This window comes from Strongylocentrotus purpuratus, unplaced genomic scaffold (assembly GCF_000002235.5).
Source record: "Strongylocentrotus purpuratus isolate Spur 01 unplaced genomic scaffold, Spur_5.0 spur5_scaffold_18, whole genome shotgun sequence".
In the NCBI taxonomy this organism is placed as follows: domain Eukaryota; kingdom Metazoa; phylum Echinodermata; class Echinoidea; order Camarodonta; family Strongylocentrotidae; genus Strongylocentrotus; species Strongylocentrotus purpuratus.
The window spans coordinates 4606968-4629315 of record NW_022145603.1 but is presented as its reverse complement, the minus strand read 5'-3'; the positions used below and the strand labels follow the sequence as shown (position 1 = coordinate 4629315).

Below are 22348 nucleotides of genomic sequence, written 5' to 3'. Positions count from 1 at the left end.
TTTTTTTTTAAATATATAAAACTTATTTTATTTCAAATGTATATATAATTTTATGCTGTATCATCTCTGGAGATACAGGTGCTTGTCTCATCTTAAATATTCTGTTATCAGAAAAAGCATTATGAAGAGCTTAATTCCAAAAGGAGCTAAACCCACTTTTGATGAAAATTGAGATATTGATATCAGAACATTGTTCGCTCAAGTACCAGTCTTTCATCAAAATTATTTACCTCAATTTTTGGAGTAATTATGCAAAATGCACCTTCTAATATCATTTTTTTCATAGACGCCTGTATAAAATATGGTAAACAATTTTTGTTCTTCTCCGAAGTTACACAAATGGATTTAGCTCCTTTTGGAATTACACTCTTCATATTATGCTTCTCCAGTCGTACTGCGTCGGGTTACCCTGCAGGGCGATGATATGTTTAATTCGGATGTGTCAATTGAGGAAGGTTAAACATCTGCGCTTTATCAACCCGTGTTATGAAAGTAGACAGACATTGACATGATAGGTGTCCGATGGTCATTCCATTGGATAGATGTAAAAGGTCACCTTATGATGCAACACAAACGTTATGAAACATGGATCATGTAAATGTAGATCAACTGTCAATGTTGCCTCGAATTGCTCTAGATATGGCCCGCCTGGCGGAAATTGTATGTTAGTGTAATTATCTGCTATGAGGCATCAATGATACCAAATCTATACAAAATGTTTAGAATACGATAAACACTTTTTAAAAAACATCCCGGCGAAACGTCAAGGAGGGGGGGGGGGGGGTGGGGGTGGGAGGAGGAGTTCTACACACATGTACTATGGACAAACAAATAAACATTGGATATTTTTTTCCCCTCATTTCCTCCAACAATTTGTCAAGCAATTTAAGATCATTGTTCAGTTCACTCGTGTTTATTTTAAAGAATAGCTTAATTTGCTATCGACAAATGTTTTTAATTTTTTAATTTCCTTAACCATGATCATATTCTAATCAATAAACAATCCCTACAAGCAAACTGTCATTGGATGGTCATAATTCCATAACAAAAGTGATATCATTTGATGCATAATAATGCATAATGATTACTAATTGAAGGCAGTATCCCAGGCACACGGATACGTTGCTGGTGGCTCTTAAGTGTTTTGAAACCATCTTCTTGTTTCGTTTGTTAATTACGCATTACAAGCTAATGACCTATCCACTACTTATGATAACGATCTTTTTCTCATACTAGTCTACCTCGTTTTATATGGGTTGATAGCTTCATGCCAGGAGCAAAATAGAACGACTAATTTTTCTTCAACAGTAGTGGATCCGAAGATTGGGAGAGGGAAGGGGTGAGGAGAGGAAGGGGAAGAGGCGGGGCAGGGGAAAGGCAAAGGTAGGGAAGGGGAGGGGCAGACTGTCTACAGTTCTACACCGTGTTATTTTGGATGATAGCGTTGCCCCTGGAGCAAAATAAAAAATATTGTGTGGCTTCATCAGTAGTGGATTCGCGTAATGGAAGGGAAAAGAGGAGGGAAAGCGCTGGGGATGGAAAATGCAGGGGCAGAGGGAGGGGGCATGCTGTCTTCATCGTGTTATGTGGGTTGATAGCTTCGCCCCAAGAGCAAAAGACAACGATGTAAAGATTCTTGAAGTAGATTCGGTTGGGATTGGGACGGGGGAGGGGGTTGGGGGTAGAGGAGGGGGATAAGGGCACAATTAAATAAATGCATTTACAATATTATGGCTGCCGGTTGGCTTGTTTCCCATGGAGAGAAGTAAGTGTGCAACTGTTTTCTATCTTTTATTTCTTTATACATTTGTCTATGGTAGGACTTGTATCTTATATTTACACACTGCTTACATTTGACATAGATGCAAAACGAAAAAAATATTGTCATGAAATGAATTAAAAGTCCAGATAATACTATAATCTAAGGCGCTTTTATCAGTTACTTTTATACCTGTATTTGAAAATATGCTACATACATAATTATCTAAGGTATAATTAAATGATGAAAATAATAATTTATGATAAAACTATGATTGTTTGCAACAATTCATCGTCTATGGCTTAAACATAATGATTGTAAGTTTAAAGAGATGTTGGTGAGCGATAAGTCTTCATGAACGTAGGAGTTTTTTTATATACAAGATAGAGAGAGAGAGAGAGAGAGAGAGAGAGACAAAGAGAGGGAGATATTTAAAAAAAAAAAGACGACTAGGCTTCTGGATAAACGCCCTTCGACGCCCCCTCCCGTTTCCTTCTTGGCGCGTAGAGTGTATTATCAGTCCTTGTCTGGTATGGTTATATGCCATGCCCGGCTAATCTCTGTCCATCTATCCCTAGAGGATGTTAATGGAAGACGATAGCATCCTCATCTCAAACAAACTTTGCCTCTGGCAGAGAAGGACTTATAAATTATTTTTAAAGCGCCTAGAGACGTTGTTTTATCGCAGGGTATTGTGAGGTGTAGGAGCTTAAATATCATAAATGATATTAGCTATTTTCTCCGTTTATTACTACTATTTAGTAGTAATAGTAGGTAGTAATAGTTGTAGTAGTATTAGTAATAGTAGTAGTAGTAGAAGTAGTCGTAGTAGAAGTAGTAGTAGCAGCAGCAGCAGTAGTAGTAGTAGTAGTAGTAGTAGTAGTAGTAGTAGCAGTAGTAGTAGTAGTAGTAGTAGTAGTAGTAGTAGTAGTAGCAGCAGTAGTAGCAGCAGCAGCAGCAGTAGTAGTAGTAGTAGTAGTAGTAGTAGTAGTAGTAGTAGTAGTAGTAGTAATAGTAGCAGTAGTAGTAGTAGTAGTAGTAGTAGTAGTAGTAGTGATAGTAGTATTAGAAGCAGTAGCAATAGTAGCAGTAATAGTAGCAGTAGTAGTAGTAGTAGTAGTAGTAGTAGTAGTAGTAGTAGTAGTAATAGTAGTAGCAGTAGTAGTAGTAATAATGGTAGTAGTGGTAGTAGTAGTAGTAGTAGTAGTAGTAGTAGTAGTAGTACTAGTAGTAGTAGCAATAGTAGCAGTAATAGTAGCAGTAGTAGTAGTAGTAGTAGTAGTAGTAGTAGTAGTAGTAGTAGTAGCAATAGTAGCAGTAATAGTAGCAGTAGTAGTAGTAGTAGTAGTAGTAGTAGTAGTAGTAGTAGTAGTAGTAGTAGTAATAGTAGTAGTAGTAGTAGTAGTAGTAGTAGTAGTAGTAGTAGTAGTAGTACTAGTAGTAGTAGACTAGTAGTAGTGGCAGTAGCAATATAGTAGCAGTAATAGTAATAAAGTTTAAACCTCTAGAGAGCTCCCTTCAGCCTAGACACCTTGTATATAGTAGTATTGTATTTTTTTTTTGTTACGGTTGTTGTTATTTCTTCTGCTGCTGTTTTGTATATTATTCTTCTTATTATTACTATATTACTACTATCATCACTATAAGTCTAAATATTTATGAATGAGTAAAATCTTGTTAAAACGCCATCGCAACATTTCTGTACTAATAAGCTCAAGGACTATTTTTCTTCGAAGCTTTTTCAGCCTCTGGTCTAATATGAAGTGCAGACCAGTTAAACTCAAAATAGAAATTGAAAGGCACACATAAATATTTATACCTGCACATGAGATAAAGCCACACATTTCCGACGAAACTTAAAGCCCATCAATACTAGTGAACATGAGGGATTAGACTACCCTGCAAAATCACTGGACAGGTGGTTATCTCATCAAATCAGCTCTCAATTAACATAAGAAAAAGAGGATCATGGGGGACCAATGGTCACCGACTATGCATTGCTTGTTATATAGAGGGAGCAAGTAGCTATACGTAGTGCAGTGTGTCTTTAATTCAGCTTCAGTCTCTACGTTTTCTTGCACTTTGCTATGTTTTTTAATTATCCCCCCCCACCCGTTCCACAATCATTGACCGCCTTTGATGTCTAAATTCATATTATATTTATTGACCTGCATTAAAATAAAAATGATCGACAGTACTCTTCCATGACAGGACCCTTAACGAACACCTTGAAGTTTTAAGATGCGTCATCTAATTAACGATTTCCATTATTTGTCCTTCCATTTCTCTTTCGACGTTGAATACTTGCCATCGACCCGTAGGCGGGTATCCTCTAGAATGGCCATGTAAAAATAATGCGTTTAGATGACCGCCCCCTCCCTCCATATCTGCAACCCACCTTACATGCATACAGGAACCTAAATCTTTGTGTGAACTGTGATTGTGACATTACCAATTCAATTTTTCGTTCTCCATTGTGAACTGAAAAGTGAGAATGACCCTTCATGTTTTTTTTTTGTTTTTTTTATTTGAATCATATCTGTAGGCCGATAGTAGGCTCTAATGAAAGAACCCTACCCCCAGGAAACCTGGGGGTATCCCATCCCCATCCCCCCCCAAAAAAAAACACTGTCCCGACTCTGTTCCGTCTCTGTCCTTTATGTCTGTAAAGGATACGCTCCTAAATGCCAAGGTATTAGATTTGGCCCGATTCTTGTGAGGTTTAGGAAGAAGTTCAAGGAATTGGTGAATGAAAAAGGTTCAAAAGACTTCCACGCCGGGACAGAACTCCCTAATAGCCAGAATTAGACCACAGTAAAGATTTGGATGGATCGAGGAGTTGACAACATATATAAACACTATTTACAAACGTTGTAGGTTTTTTTGGCATAATGTGGGGACGCCACTTTAACATCGTTTATTGCATCTTATCTGCAATATATTATTTTAAATACAATAAAAAAAAAAGCAATAACAATAATAATGTCAACATTATTTCCGCATTTGGGCGCCACAGCGTCCCTTCTGATAAAATGTTACCGTACATGGCTGTGGCATCCACACGTATTCCTCCCCGCCCCCTCTCTCCCCGCCCCCCCCCCCCCCTCTCTCTCTCTCTCTCTCTCTCTCACACACACACACACACACACTCTCTCTTTTCTCTTTATTTCACTTTCCGTCTCTACTTTCCCGGCCCCAAGCGCTTCTGTTTCTGTCTTGTGCGTCTCTCTCTCTCTCTCTCTGTTCCCATCTATCTCCCCCTCTAGAATAATGAAAATACTTGTTATCTGCCCCCATCCCCCTCTCACTCTATATATCTCTCGATCCCCCCTCTCTCTCTCTCTCGACCCCTCCCGACCCCTCCCCTCCCTCTTTCTCTCTCTCTCTCTCTCTCTCTCTCCCTCTCTCTCTCTCCCCCCTCTCTCTCTCTCTCTTTCTCTTTCTCACTGTGAGCTAGACTCTCATAATATTATCTGCGCCTCCATGCTTGTAAAGTAATCAGTTCGTTACACAACAACTCCTTGGTTACACATCATCATCATCTCCTATAATGATGACTCAATGTCACGATGAACAGGGGTTTGCCGCTCAGGCTGCTGAGCAACTCACACAGTCACACTATCAACATATTGTATTGGGAGTTTGGAATTAAAAATAATAACAAATGGACTCGAGCCTGCTGGAAAAAACACAGAAAAACAACATCTTTGGTCAAAATTTGGTCGAAAGTTTGAAACCTTTAATTAAAAAAAAAAAAATCAAGTAAGCATTTGAAGAGGATGTAACTTCGAATATCCTTCAAATGGGAATTAAAGAATTTACAAACGATATTTCAAATTTAGCATAACTATCCATGGAGGCTCATCTACGGAGGAAAAACCTTCTATCACTTACAATCATAAAAGCAGTTCAAGAATAATGTGACTACGACAATCCTTCAAATGAGAATGTAAGTACTAAGAAGAGTACACAAAGGATTTTCACCTTTACTAGTGCACTTAGCATAACTATCCATGGAGGTTCATTTACGGACGCAGGGGGTTAAAGAGAGAAAAACAACTAAAGGGCAAATACATGAATCATTTATCACTCGTTGATATGTAGGATTTCACATTCTACTCTACTTCCGGTGACTTCATTTGTCTAATTTGATAATTATTATCACCGGGCATTTTTTAGAATCATATCAGGAAGTGCGATTGGAGAGTCACGCGATTGTTTAATGTATTTACAGAAGAATTAATTCTTAATGAAAGTTCATGGCCAAACGAAAAAGAGATATTAAAAAAGTTTGCGTAAGTCTTTAAAAAAAAAGGCAATTATTGTTCCAAGGAACGGGGAAGGGAGATCTGACTATTTTCGTAATGTAATCAAATATTATGCATTAATCTTTGTTAAATGTCATGTTACGAATTATTTTATTCACCTGTTTTGAATTATGTTATTACAATAGTCAGAATGCGAGTTGCACACATTAATTATTGCTAGGTAGGACATACATTGTGGCCCATCCTACCTGAAAACACGTAGTATATGCAATTCGAATTATGTCTATCAAAATACACTGCAATAATTCGTAACCGGTGAATTAAATAGTTTTCTGCTGCTCAGATAATTTTTGGTATCACTGATATATTTGGAAAAAAAAAACAAAAAAACAAATGCAACTTAAAAAGAAGGTTGACTTCTGGGAAGAGGTGAACAATAAGTTGTGAGCGTTATAATTGTATTATGCAAGTGTGGAAGAACATGAGATAAAAAAAAGTTCCATGAAAAGCATGGCTCTTCAAATGCCCTAATATTCTAAATATGGCATGTAACAGCATAAGAATCGGGACGGATTTTTGTGCCACATGTTCGTGTACTCCACTATACATATTTGATAATTCCACTATACATAGTTCTGTGTACAGTGCTTGCAACTTTATCAAGAATGGGCCAAATTTCTTATCATTTTGATGATTCAAGAACATTGCAGTACACACCAATACTTATATGCTAGCTGATCAACCTTTTCTGATCCATTCCACACCGTTTTTTTTTACAGTGCAATCGCATGACCAGAACTCACCTTTATCTTTAACATGGCTAACCAAGGTAACATGAGAAATTTTGTGGAGCAAGGGTGAACAAAACCTCATATCATTGACCAGCCATTCCTCTATCTACCGAGAATCACATTCGAAACATCCAATAGCACATGAAACAATAACATAACACATGGCACATCCTGATAAGCACATACACTGTAATCTGCTGAGCATCAGAAGAGCGTTTTAACGCGTATGCATGTCAGTGTTAACGTCCTTCTGGCTCTCAGCCGATCTTATCTTCTAGCTTGTCAATGTTCTGGAGCAGTGTGACGTAAGCAATGGCAATGAGCTAACCTGGATGACGAGTTCATTTGCACCTCTTAAAACAAATGTCATGATTCCGTTCTATATAACGGTGACGATTGTAAAGAGGCCGAGAGGGAGTCAACTCGGGGGCATTAAAAGGGTTCCAAGTAGTTGGGTTAGGATGTTTAGATACATAATGTACCCTATACCCTACCTTAATATGCAATGCAATTAAGTAATGAGTGCATATCGCGTCTATGCTACTTTAGTCTTAATGAATGTTTGTTTGTTTTTTCGAGGATTGCTTTACTGGCTGATATAAGAAAGCATGGATATGCTTGTAAGTAATCAATCGGGGACCGTCGGCTTTAAGTCCTCTCCGATGGACTTGGTGATGAGGATCAAAGCCTTACCAAAGGGGATGACTTGGTTTTGAACCCGGGACCTCCCGGTTACGAGACCACTGCTCTACCATTTAGCCATCGCGCCTCCTCTAACTATCACATTGATTTCTCATTATTTTACCTTAACACTAAATGCACTATTTGGCAGGTTCAATATCATATTGTATATCCCATAGAAATAAAGTTTGGATTGAACACCACATCGTAATGTTCGCCCATTTTAAAGAGTGATTGATATTGCCCCTATAAGGCAGACGTCAAAATTTTCGAAAGTCTATGCAATCGTGTTCCAAGTACAAATTAGTTCCAGTTGCTGACGAAGGTCATTGAGAGATCTTTTGAAATACAAATAATAAATTTAAACGAGGTTTCGGAAAAGTGAGATATCCCTGAAGGAAGTGGGACAAACTTTAAAAAAAAACCTGATAATATTATTGTCTCAAAAGAAATACCGGAAATGTTACATGGAGAGATAAATCCCTTCAAAAATAGAGTCGATAGGAAAGCTAACTAAAGGTTGATCAACCTAATTATACGACATCATGTATTAAATTTAATGTCTGTCATTCTGGTTATATATACCAGAAAAATGATTGACATAGGAGTTGACCGCTCCATTCTCCCGACTATCTGTAGTTTCCTGGCGCAAAGAACGCAAACTGTTCGTTATCGCGGGGTAACATCAAATCTTTCCCACCTCACTTGTGGTGTTCCTCAGGGAACTAAACTAGGACCCATTATTTTCCTGATAATGGTTAATGATGCCGCGTTGTCTACAGAACACCGCTGGAAATATGTTGATGATCTAAGCCTTCTAGAGGTTGTCAACAAATCGGACCCTCCGCAGTTACAAACACACATTGATTCTCTTGTTGATTGGTGTGAAATAAACGACATGAGGCCCAATCCAACGAAGTGCAAAACCATGCTGATCTCATTCTTGCGTAATGCACCGCCTGCCCCCCGTTTGGAGATCAATGGTAATCAGCTTGAAGTGGTATCTTATATGAAATTACTTGGTATAACAATCCAAGATAATCTTAAATGGGATCTACACATCAAAACCATCGTCAAAAACGCATCACGCAAACTATATGTACTGAGTAAACTGAAAAGGAACGGTGTCAACACTCGGGACTTGGTATTGATATACATGATGTACATTCGTCCGTGTCTTGAATTTGGTGTACCCGTTTGGTCATCTAGTTTAACTGTTGTCCAAGTAAACAGCATTGAGCGGCTGCAGAGGAGAGCATTGGGTATTATCACTGGTACATTTCCCGACACAATGTCTTATGCTCAACTTCTGCAGTCGCTGAGTGTTGTCAGACTGTCTGAACGACGCTCTGTTCTTTGCGAAAAGTTTGCTAAGTCCCTTCTGATCTCAGACCGCCACCGCCATCTTTTACCTGAAACCAGACAAACTATCTCACGACGCACTCTCCGCAACTCTCTCCAGCTCAATACCCCCAAAATGAGAACAGAACGTTACAGGCAGTCTCCCATTCCCCACTTCACACGAATCCTGAATTCAAATCTATAGATATTTTTACTCAATATTATGACCATATGTGACCGAGATGTAATTAATTAATTTCTTGTCATGCCAATTAATCAGATTAAATCAAATTTCATACTACCTGTAAAATGATAACACTATACTCTGTAAGTAAACATAAATTGTATATTTTGAGTATCATATCTCTCGGATAATCATCTATATATAAATATACTTTTAAAGAAATGTTAACTAGGTTTAAAAAAGACTACTTATTAATTTGAAAGTGTATTACAAAATTGCATATGACATTTAGAAAACGGTAACAACTTATTTTACTCTTTAAACGTTTTAATTGCACAATTAGAACATGTATTATTTCACGATTGTTTGAAATTAGTTGTTTAGTTCATTAGAATCAGTAATTAATATAAAAAAAGATTGCCAAAAGTATTGATTTCTTTATTCTTGTATGTATTTATAATTTGTAAACTGAATTGTATGAGTCTCCGGACTTTTTATTCAGTATGTTTTTATTTACAATAAAACCTGAATTACAAGAATTACAATTACAATATTATGTGAAAAGCAAGTATAAACGATACAATTGGTCATTTGGCCTGCACCCGGATGGTTTATCAGATCAGATAATAGTCAAGCTTGTCAAAGTCAGCTTTTCGTTTACCTGGATAAAATGGTTGCCATGGAACTAACAACATGTTAGCTTGTCCGTTCGATTTATGTCAGGAATGATAGGCAGCCAGGATAGTGGGTTGATGTACAAGATTAAAACACAACCTTGAAGATATCTTGAAATATAATCCTACTGAAAGACGTACAATCCAGGAAGGTGAACGATCATTTTATTACAGATTTACACAATTCATACACTTTACGAATTCGGGATGGTCATGCTGAATTTTAAAAATACTTGTTACTCATTAATGTATTAAAATTCATTTCCTTATTTCTTATTCTGTATATGATACAGTTCACATATTTACGTATTCAAGTGGAATATTGTTATATGTTGAATTAATCGAATGGAGATCGAGGGGGGGGGGGGGTTGAGGTTATTTGAGAGCCTAGACCTATACTATTTCCTGGAAAATAACAGGATGAATGCTGTGAAGTCAGGAAGAGAAGGAGAGCCGATAAATGAGGGGAGGGGTTGATTAGCGGAAAGGCTAAGGAACACAGAACAGTGAACAGGAAGATTTGGTTGATGGTATACTGCAAGACTTCAAACTCATTATTTGAGTTTGTATCTACTTGCTCATTCTTACTAACTAACTAATACAATATTTATATAGCGCAAAATAAACATAAGTTTCTCTTTGCGCTGTACAAGCATAATTATAATCACATAAAATGAATCAACACAGAGAAATATACAAATCTTATACTACTAAAATGACTAACTTAACATAGTAAATAACATAATAAAGAGATAGCTAACATGGTCAAAACAAAGAACGTAAGTCAGGATAGTTTAAACTAATTAATTAAGGCCAAAGAGGTGCGTTTTTAGTGAAGATTTGAATGTTGCAGAAGTGGGTGCCTGTCGTATGAATTTGGGGAGATTGTTCCAAAGGTTTGGTCCAGCAACTGCAAATGATCTGCCCCCATAGAATATAGTATTGGTTTTTGGTACACAAAGTAATGCTTGATTGCTTGAACGGAGGGTTCGGGGTGGGTGGTATTGTTTGAGCAAATCAGTCAGGTATGAAGGAGAAGAACTATGTTGTGCTTTAAATGTAATTAATAAGAGTTTGAATATGATGCGCTTATCTACAGGAAGCCAGTGTAGTTTCTTCAGAGTACTAGTTATACTTTGTTGGTGTGGAGTGCGAGTGACCAGTCTCGCTGCAATGTTCTGTATCATCTGGATCCGGTGAATGTCAATTGCGGGAAGTCCAAACAACAAGCTGTTACAGGAGTCTAATCTGCTTGTTACAAATGCATGCACCAGAGTGAGTGCACCTTGCTTCGAGAGGAAACATCTGATTTTACTTATGCACCTGATTCCTGCCATTGCTGATTTGCAAACAGTTTTTATATGTTCTTTCAAGGTGATGTGCTGGTCAAAGACAACCCCCAAATTTCTGGCACAAGGAACAGGATTAATGTGGCAGTCACCGACATATACACTAGATAGGGTAGGATCTCGACGAAACTTGGATGTGAAATGGATAACTTCAGTTTTGGAATCATTCAAAGACAATTTGTTTTTCATTGCCCAAATCTTCACATCAGTTATGCAGGCTTTCAGCTTCTCTAACGATTCTTCACGTTCACTAGGCTTGAACACGATATACATTTGCGTGTCATCCGCATAAAGCATTACATTTACACCATGAGATGTTATGATGTCTTCCATTGGCGCTGTGTACATTGTGAAGGCAAGGGGCCCGATGACGGATCCTTGTGGAACCCCATGCTTATCATGGTAGGTCTGCGAAGAGGCATTTTTTATCATAACAACATGCGTTCTGTTTTCCAGGTATGAGGAAAACCATCGAAGAGCCCTTCCCCTGATTCCAAAGTAGGATTCCATTCTTTCAAGCAGCAGATCATGGTCAATCGTATCAAATGCTGCACTAAAATCTAGCAGCACCAGTACCGCATCCTGCCGAGCATCTAGAGCCATCAGGAGGTCATTTTGGACCCTGAGAAGCGCTGTCTCAACACTAAAGTGTTCGCGATATGCCGACTGGGCGCTAGGAAGGAGATCATGATCAGCTAGGTATTCCCTGATCTGCCTGGCGACGACCCTTTCTACCAGCTTTCCAACAAAACTGAGATTCGCTATAGGCCGATAGCTCGATACATCATCATGAGGAAGACCATCTTTCTTAAGTCTAGGTTGGACAATTGCATGTTTCATGCATGCAGGCACCTCTCCTTTCTGTAAGCTGGTATTCACTATTTTGACAAGAACTGGGGCCAGACAAGATATCACCTTCTTAAGTAGAGACGTAGGTATCGGGTCCAAATCACAGTAAGAATTGGATGTTCCCTTGACGATGTTGACTAATTCATCCTCAGACACTGTGTGGAACTCAGTCAGATACGAGGAGCACCGATCTTTGACTGGAACTGACAGGTCCTCTTACGCCAGTAATGCTAAGATATCAACTATTACAGCTTCGGATAAACAAAATTAAACAAAATTAAAACAAAGCAGTAAACTTGTATGTTTGAAATTAACTGAAATCATATGCCACACAAATTATTTCATTGAGCCACATGGTATAATGTCATGGGATAGATATAGCTAAGGCTTCGGTATTATCTAACTGTTTTCAGAGCAAGACTGGTGTTAAAAGGCATGTCATGGACTTAATCAAGACCATTAATGAGTAATTTAGCAAATAAAATGTGTTGCACAAAGCGATCCTTCCGTCAATCGGTGCCCACTGTTTTGTGCAAAATTGCACATGTGGCAAACGAGTGACCGTCCAGAGAGGCAAAGAAAGCAATTAAAGGGTTAATATATACGTATGCATATCAATGTCAGCAATAGAATTATCTCTTTCGGAAATATTAGAATTTACGATGGGCATATAACAGTGAACCGCATGCTGAAATAACGGCAGAGCCTGTAGCAATGAGTGTATTCCGTATCGTAGTTTGTTTGCTTACCTGACTGTTAAAAAGCATGAGTATGTTTGTTAGTCAATAAACATGGGACTGATGGCTTTAAGTCCTCTCCGAGTGACTTGTTAATGAGCATTAATAGGGACTTTTAGATTCGCGCGAAGACAATGGGGATTGCTACGATCGACGTCCTTTTAATGCACTGCCTTGGACGTCACACGTATCAGTCCACGCAAATCTAAAAGTCCCTATTGCCTTGCAAAGTGCAATAGCGCATTGACTTGGTTTCGAACCAAGGACCTCACGGTTACGAGACTACTGCTCTACCGCTAAGCCATCGGGCCTCCTATAGTATAGAACACACATGAATTAAAAAGCGATTGCGCAATGAGCATAGAAAAGGGAGAATACATAAGGAGTACTGATGAATGTTAGAACTTAAAATTGCAGGCAGCTGAATCCACTGATGAGATGGAAGTGGGAGCGGTAGATTGCTAGTGGGAAGGACCTTTCAGAGGAGAATTGTCGAACCAAACTGACAGATAGACGGATACATGATAATGAGAAGCAATAGGTTTTGATTAACCGTGCTAATGAACTTTGAAGTTGAACATCTCTAAACGCCTTCAATTAATATATAAGACTGAAATGCTAAAAGCCTTTAAGTTCCTGGAAAGTTGATATTGTGAGCTCTTCCCTTCTATTTGTGTTAGTGCTTCTGGAAGAGTATTACATACGAACAAAAAATGTCACTGAAGAGGATTGACTCTTCAAATACCCTCATATTAAATATATAACATGATGAAGCTAATAATACGTTTGGACCTAACTATGTGTAGTCCCATGTGCGCATTTATGCCTACAGTCCATCTGACATTCAGCTAGACTGGTTAAATTCCTTACCATTTTGATCAATTGTTAGCACAGTCCACATCAATTTCTCCCAATTGTCTTCAAACAGTTCCTTTAAGTTTAATTTCATTGCCTTTCCTGTACAGTTTCATGCTTCTTTCACAGTAGGTTGGTTAACTTTCTTTATTATCATCTTTGTAAAACATAATGAGTTTAATTCCAAAATGAGCTAAATCCATTTTCGTAACTTCAGAGAAAAACGAATTTGTTTACCAGATTTTGTACAGAGGTCTATGGAAAAGTGATATTAGAAGGTGCATTTTTGCATAATTGTTCGCAAAATTTAGGTTATAATTTTTGTTGAAAGACAGGCTCTGTAGTAAGCAATGTTCTGATGTCATTAACTCATTTTACATCTAAAGTGGATTTAGCTCCTTTTGAAATTAAACTCTTTATTTATAGAGAACTTCCTGTCATACGAGATATCGCCTACATTGTGAAAGCAAAGTGTATTTCATAATGCAGTGGTATGACCAGAACTCATCTTTGTATATAACGTAAAGGTCCAAACATTGACCCCGCCATGACTCGCATGTTGTACATATGTTACAGGAAAGCAGATGCAGGGAAGTAGCTTTTAATTAATTGATAATCATCTCAGAAGTGAACCTAGGACAAAGTGCCAGGATAACGACTCCTAAGCGACAGTCCTTCCTCACGCATACTATACCCCCTTTCATGTTTTAGCGTCATTTCGAATGGGGACGTCCGTTAGACCAAGTTTACCGACAATTTTTAATTCAAAGAGGCAGAGAAAAATAATATTGTAGATAAATGAATAAATAGGTGAGTATATAGATAGACATGTGATTAGATAATCAAATATATGAAAGATAGATGAATAAATAAATATATTACTTATAATGAAATAGAAACGAAAATGATAGAATAGAATAGAATAAAGTAAATTGAAATAAAATAGAATAGAATTAAAATGATATAAAGTAAAATGAATAAAATAACTTGATCCTTCTTTTCCCAGGGACGCCTTCTGTTCTGTTAATATGTTAATTAGTTTTGAACTAGATATTCTTTTACTAAGTAGGCCTACACTACTCACGCTATTACACATGAGACCACTAGTGAAACAAAAGCTCTCACTCTTTCACAGGTAATGATCAGCCGTGAGATGAGCAGAAAGTGAGTCATGGTCGTCCCAAATAAATGTGCCCTGGGATAGATTAGAAGATTTGATGGGAGGACAATCCTTTCGGTCTTTTTATCGACCAAGGATTATAGAGGAACTCCAAGGGAAACATTTATACCCTCAATCTGTTACATGCGCAACAGCTACATATTGTATACCATTAATCTGGTGCATGCGCAACAGCTACATTATACCATCAATCTGTCACTTGCACTACAGCTATCATGATGTATGATGTGGATACGATATGCAGGCCTGTACTTTTGAACTAACTTTCTTTACTAGACGACAGGGAGGGAGAAGGGGATGTCTACCAGTTACCTGGGAATAAATTTCAGTCCTTTTCACCGCAAATTTATCTGCCAATGTCCTCACGTTTTGGGAATTTGATGATTGTTTTCATGATTGTTTTACCTGACTGCTCAGAAAGCACAATGCGTATGTAAGAGAGCAGAATGGCCTGGGACTGTCGTCTTCTTATCCTCTCCGAGGGACTCGGTAATGAGAAAAAGTGCCTTACCAAAGGGCATGAACGCATTGATTCGGTCTCGAACCCAGGACCTCCCGGTTACGAGATCCCTGCTCTACCACTGAGCTATCGCGCCTCCTCCTTTCTCACTAATAACAATGTTTCGAGGAGGTGCGCTCGAATCCCCATGCAGAACCCCAATTACATTCACGAGCCGATATGTATAAAATATAACCTCATACCTAACTCAGTTGATAAAGATCCTCTTGGGTCAGATAACTTCGGGTTTCGGATCATAAAGACGAAAAATTCCAATAAATCAGACAAAAAGTATAACTTTAAATAAGACACAAGAAAATAAAAAACCATGCCAGGCTGTGTGGACATTAGGGAAATACAAATTACTCGGACTGGCTAGAGTTCGATATATGACAGATGGATACATTAAGGATGACAAAGGTTAATCTTATTCGCTGTCAAATTGGGCTTAAGGTCAAAAGTAGTAACACATTGCCAAACGTCTAAATGGAGGCAAATTAGATTGGACAGCATGGTTGACTATCATTTTGAAAGGCAGACTGGTTTTAAGAATGAAAGGAATGCCCAAAACAGTTGGTCAGTTGTTGTTTTGTCCCCGTTGTCGTTGTGATCATTGTTGTTGTTGCTGATGCTTTATCTATTTTTGTTTGAGAAAATTACTGAACCTATAGCTGAGTTGTTGATCATTCCCCCTACCCCCCCCAAAAAAAAAAAAAACAACAACACAACAACAACAACAACAACAACACAGGAATATGCCAATTTAAGTGTTGATGAGTTCAATAACTTTAAAATGACCCATTTTTCGATCAATTTAATCTTTAATAATGTTATGAATTGAGCTAGAAATTTCCAAATCATTTCTTGACATTCGGTTATTGTGACTTTTGAATCACACAAGTTACTTTGTCATGTAAAGTAGGCTACAACGTTAGGGAATATTGTTTTACATGCATTTACCCCAATTATATCGTTTTTTCCAGCGATATAGCCCATATGAAGTGAAATTCTTTCAATATGCAAGTAGGCCTATTTGACTGTTGGCTGTACAGTCATGAGGTAACCTACTTGTAATAAGTGAATCTGCATGTTTAGAACTGTGAATGATATTTCAACCAATCTGCTGTCATCTGGACACGTTCGAGATGTCTGTATATTGATCATTACTGGGACCCGTTTCACAAAGCCTTTTTCAATGACAAATTACAAAAATCAGTGACAAATCTGCTGATAACCAATCAGAAGTAAGGATTTCAGTAGCTTATAACAAATGCTGCTATTTGTCACTGATGACAAGTTTTGTGAAACGGGCCCCAGTTGTTCATCAACAAATCACCGATCCACACACTGAGCTTGTTTAGATATTGGCGCATTGCCTGGTAAGGAGGATGTTGTATTTATTATCCAATCGGGTCGTATCTTTGCTTCGATCCCCGGTGCAGAGGACGAATTCCTTGAGACAAATCATCAAAATCTTGCTTTAAAGAGAATCTTGAGGTCTGGGAAAGGTGGAAAATGATTCGTTAACTTTTTGCATATTTTAAAATGTAAATATGAAGGAACATTGAAAGAAAATGTCCTCTGACAAGGATGGCTTTCCAAATGCCCTCGTATTCGAAAGATGACAAGAAGTTTCCATAGTGTTAAGATTAAACGTTCATGCCACATGATTTTTTTGTGTGTATTTTGTAGTCCCATATATACATTTTTGTGTACAGTACATTTGAATGTCAGCAAGACTGTCCATTTCTTATCATTTTCCTGATTTAGCACCATTACATAGTATACACCAACACGTATGTGCAACATAATTATCGTTCCAATCGCTTTCAGATAGTTTCTTTCACAATACAATCGTGAATTGAGAACTCAACTTTATATAAAGATGGTGTTATTTAGTATTTATTGATATATTTGACTACTGTTTCAAATTGATACCGACACAAGAAGTTTACTCCTCAGGAAATGCATAGGATCAAGGTCATACAGCTTGTGTCTGCCAAGTTCGGAAATGGAATACTTTCCTAAAAACTTTCCAAGAATATTCTCAACTATTTGTATCTTATTTACCTTCGATGAGTGATAATAAGTCTTTTTTTCTTCTTTTAAAATAATACCTTTATTAGGCATTGCTCATAACTTCGATATGCGTAAAATGGATTAACTTTTACATAATATGTTTGTAAATATATACATCTTAGGTGTTAAATAGTATCCAATATAACCCTACACAATACCGGACGAAATGCCATTACAAAACTTGTTTTGTTTGCCTGTAATTGGACGAGATTTGCTTCCGCTAATGCCTTATACATGCCGACAAAAAGTAATAAAACAAATGTACAAACGAAAACACAATAACTGAGATAAGAGACATCAGTTCTTTTATTTCCGGGCAACAGACATCTCGAAGGAGCGCGCCCCACTAATTCACATTTTGTTCTGCAGGACAAATGTATTTTCTGCCTGAATATCTAAAGATGCATTGGTGGAAAATCGCTTGAAGACCCCCTAAAATACAGTTTTTGACACACATACGTTGCCTTTTATTCATCATGGCTTATACATTTCTACTCAGACTTGAAATCGTCGCGTTCTTAATCAAACATTTTTGAGGTTTCCGTCTGGTCGGTTTCTCTTGCTTCAAGTTCGACAAAAGCGTTGCCAAGTTTCGAAGATTCTAGGCTACCCGAAATACGCGTTATCAGTCGATCTCGACGATGATACAGTGATTGGGCCACGTGTGCTTACATACGATCTCCCGGTCGATCTACCGGATGATCTCACAAAGCTTGAGGTATACAAAGGCTCTCTAGATAAGAGAAGGAGCGCTTGTTATATCCGGGTGCCGGTAAGCTTACACCCGGCTTGAGTCAAAGGTTGCATTTACACAGCGGGTCGTGCTTATAATTGTAAAACTTTTCCCTTTGATTTTTTTTGTTTTTTGAAGTTATCTTCACATCTCTTGCACCTTCCAAATACTTTCGCTAAAATCTTTTGCACTAAAACAAGAGTTGGTTAGCATTTTAGGTAAACGGTTTACCAAATTGGGTTCATATTTAACTCAATATTCGGGTTGAACTCCACCCCACAAAAAATGCACAATCTTTCTCTTTTTAACATTTCGGTTGCTTTCATCGCCTCTCCGCACGCCGCTTGTTCGGGACATGTACATTTTTGCACAAACCAAGAAGCAACTATTCACAGAAGAAAATTGCTTTGTGCTACACAATTATGACAATGGCTTTGCAGAATTACTCAGTTGCGGTCCTTATTTGGTTAAAATAACCCTTCTAACACCTGTATAGGTAAATCTCGCACTGGAAACAGTGGAAACAACCAATCTTAAAGTCTCTGGTATATGTTTTCCATGATAAATACAGAGAGGTTGTTTGAGTGGCATACAAAGAGTTAAACCACTCAGATAAAAAAATAATATACCGAACACTTTTTGGAGTGTACTTGTGAGGATTACTTACTTCATTGCTTAAACTATCCAAGAGGCACTGAGCTTAATTCTCACAAACAAAGCAATAGGTAATGTCTCTGTATAATGTTTGTGTTTCCACACATGACGAAAACTATGAAGTAATAATGTATTTGTCTTCATTTTTTCTTCTTTCTTCTTTTGTCTATTCAGTGATGCAGCCAGCACGGCTCCACAAAGCTGTATCTTCGGACAACTCCTTAACATGACCGCGTTAATTGGTGAGTTCCTTTTATTGTTCCTTTCATCATTGATCAATCATCTCTTCATTATGCTGCATGTAGGATCAACCAAGAACATGTGTTCATCTACATGATTCATGTCATGATCACAGTTGGTCGCAGCTTGTGGTTAAGTCACGTAGTTACTAATGCAACGACGACTACTATACTGCTACTAATCTTCCAACACTACTACTAATTACTACTACTACTACTACTACTACTACTACTACTACTACTACTACTACTACTACTACTACCACTACTACTACTACTACTACTACTACTATACTACTACTACTACTACTACTACTACTACTTCTATTACTACTACTACTACTACTAGTACTACTACTACTACTACTTCTACTACTACTGCTACTATTACTACTACTACTACTACTACTACTACTACAAGTAAACCATACACCAGTACTTTATTGGCTCTGTCCATTTGCATCATCTTTTTCTAACGATATCCCCTTTACATAGGGCCTCGCAATAACTAACGCATGCCTACCCCAGGCAATCGACGTCTCGTGTGCAAAGATTATTCAACGCATGCTCTAATATGACATATACTTGGTGCGTCAAAGATTGTGCCTGTCTTTGACGCAGTCATACGTTAGGAAAATGACTTCCCGTGTGCAACACGCTCTGATGTCACCTTTAAATTTACCTTGTGCCTAAAAGACTGTGCTGGTGGTTGACGCACTCATACGTCAGGCAAATGACTTCTCGTGTGCAACACCCTTTGATGTCACCTATAAATATACTTGGTGCCTAAACGACTGTGCAGGTCGTTGACGCACTCATACGTCAGGCACGTGGACGCAGCGAGCGTTTGACACATGCACGCTTTCACGTCACCGATACTTGGTGTGTCAGAGACTGTGCCAGTCGTTGGCGCACTCATACGTCAGGCACGTGGACGCAGCGAGCGTTTGACACATGCACGCTTTCACGTCACCGATACTTGGTGTGTCAGAGACTGTGCCAGTCATTGACGCACTCATACGTCAGGTAATTGACGTCTCGTGTGCAACACCCATTTGGTGCACGCTTCGATACCTGACACTGGTTGATATTAACAGCGACATGCTGCGTGGAATAACGCAAAGGGTGACCGTCTGGATTATCTTTAGCGTAAAATAAACACCGTCATTGAGGCGGAAACTCATGTTTTTCTGAGATACCTGTATCTTGGAAAGAGAGAAGGGATATGTCGTCATAGTAGGTCAATGTCTATATCAGATATCTATATTTACCACTTAGTTTCGTTCTCTTATTTTGCCAGTAATTCTAGACTTAAACTCTAGAGGCCAAGATCTAGGTTTCTCCTGTAAATGAACACACTTCGGTTTCCTTTTAAAGCCCCACTGCACTACGTATAGCTACATGCGCCCTCTATATAGCAAACAATGCCTAATCGGTGACCATTGGTCCCCATGCATGGTCCTCTTTTCTTATGTTAATTGAGAGCTGAGTTGATGGGATGACCACCTGGCAGTGACCATGCAGGGAGGTCTAATCCCTCCTGGTCAAATTAGTGCAGATATGCTTTAATTTACCATTAGATGCAATTGTATACAGGTCCGAAATTCTTTCACAGTAAACCTCTCTTTTCTTTTACTAAGTGGCGGGAGCTGGGATTAATAATTGATAATTATAACAAGATGCTGTCATTTCATACTCAAAGGTGTAACATACTATGTTGTAGCTTCAGGGAGGCGGGGGGGGGGGGGCACCGCTCCACCCAATTTAAACTAGGATAGCGAGAAAATAGAGAAATGAAAAGGACGAAAAATGAAGATACCTGAACCATGCCCTTCCACACCCCTTACAATTACGTCTAAACACAATTTAATGATCCCTGCCATTTTATGTTATCGGTGTAACTGAATGTCTCGTTAGTTACCTGCCTGCTCCGCGCCCCTAGCTACCCACATGGGGGCTAACACACCTTCGTAAAGGGAGATCGAGAAACTACATGAGTTACTCAAAGGGGAAATTCCCCATCGCTCCTTATACGTGTAATTGGTTTTAACGTTAATCATCAAATCAAAAATTATTACTCCCTGATAATACTTTTTTTTTCATGCAAGGCTTCCTTTCCAACGCCCATTTGGTTCTTTCTCATTATTGTATAATAATCTGAGGCAGAATATATATATATATATATATATATATATTTGTTGTTGTTGCCCTTCTCAATGTTTTTAAACATCTCCTGTAAATGCAACAATATTGTACGCGACATTTGAGTGGGCTTACATAGGAAGTAGGGGCGAGATGAAGTTTAAAGGAAGTTCTCTAGGTTCAGCTTAAAGAGAAGTTTGAGTTCTGGGGAGAGGTGGACAAATTGTGCGTTTTAATTGTTATTATGCAAGTGTGAAAGAGCATCAGAGAAAAAAGGTTCCCTGAAAAAACTATTTGATAAGCATAGTAGCATACACATGCTTTAGCAGTCACGCAAAACACACATTGTCAAATTATTATTCAATACATTCTGAGAAAGTAAACTGTTATCTAGATCTATTATTTTTAAATTATTTTTAAAATAATTCCATAAATTGGGGTAAAACAAAAATATTCCAACTATATGAGTGACGGTGTATGAACAGAATGTAGGAAAAGTTACTTAGGTCATCAGAAAATGACAGAAGTATAAACATGAAAAGGCAATTACATTTCGCTCCTATAAAATATGAATTTATGGAGTAAATATATTGAAGGGCAAGCCAGGAAAATCAATTTAATATATTTTTTTTACAAATAGACGAAGTCAAGGATGCAGTCCACGAAAAGAGTCCTTTGGGAGTCTTTGTCGAGTCATTGTCGAGACTCGCGCGTATTGTTTTGTGCTGAGTGATGTTAGGAAACAAGGGGTAAGGGTACGGCCATTGAAAAATCATTCTTTTGTGAAGGGCTCCAATTTTGAAACAACTTCGGTAACTGAGAGTGTAGGCGAATAGTTCGACCATGAATATACTAAGTAGGTACGACGATTTCCCCAACCTCTTTTTTAATTTTTATTTTTGTAAGCGCCTTACTATCAAAAGTGTAGACAAAATTTAATCACTACATCAACATGATCAAAATAAAATAGTCTTTCTAAAATACCTGCATGTAAGTGGCGAAACCATTGAGAAAAATATAGGAAGCAATATTGTCATCATCTGGGGAGGGTTGGTAGGGGCGTAACTATTATGTTCATTAAACTTGCAACCCCCGCCTCCCCCACCCCGCTTCCCCCCCTCTCTCTCTCTCTCTCTCTCTCTCTCTCTTCCTCTCTCTCTGCTTTTCTTCCTTCCTTCCTTCCTTCCTTAATCAATTAATTAATCAATATTTGTTTGCATTTTGGCCCTCTTGTTCCCCTTTTGTACCTACGCCATTGCCTGCTGTATTGTCGTTATGGATGGCCTTATGAACACCAAACTGACTTGCTCTAACATATAGTTTAAACCAGGATT

General features: G+C 38.2%; 1 protein-coding gene across 1 annotated transcript in view; it reads left to right on the top strand.

Moving 5' to 3' along the window:
* LOC100892776 (DNA damage-regulated autophagy modulator protein 1) overlaps nucleotides 1-22348 on the top strand; it is a 55279-nt gene that overhangs the window by 11172 nt on the left and 21759 nt on the right. The window contains exon 3 of the mRNA XM_030989079.1: nucleotides 18808-18875. Within this exon, the coding sequence (XP_030844939.1) occupies nucleotides 18808-18875 (68 nt within the window). The remainder of the gene's footprint in view (nucleotides 1-18807; nucleotides 18876-22348) is intronic.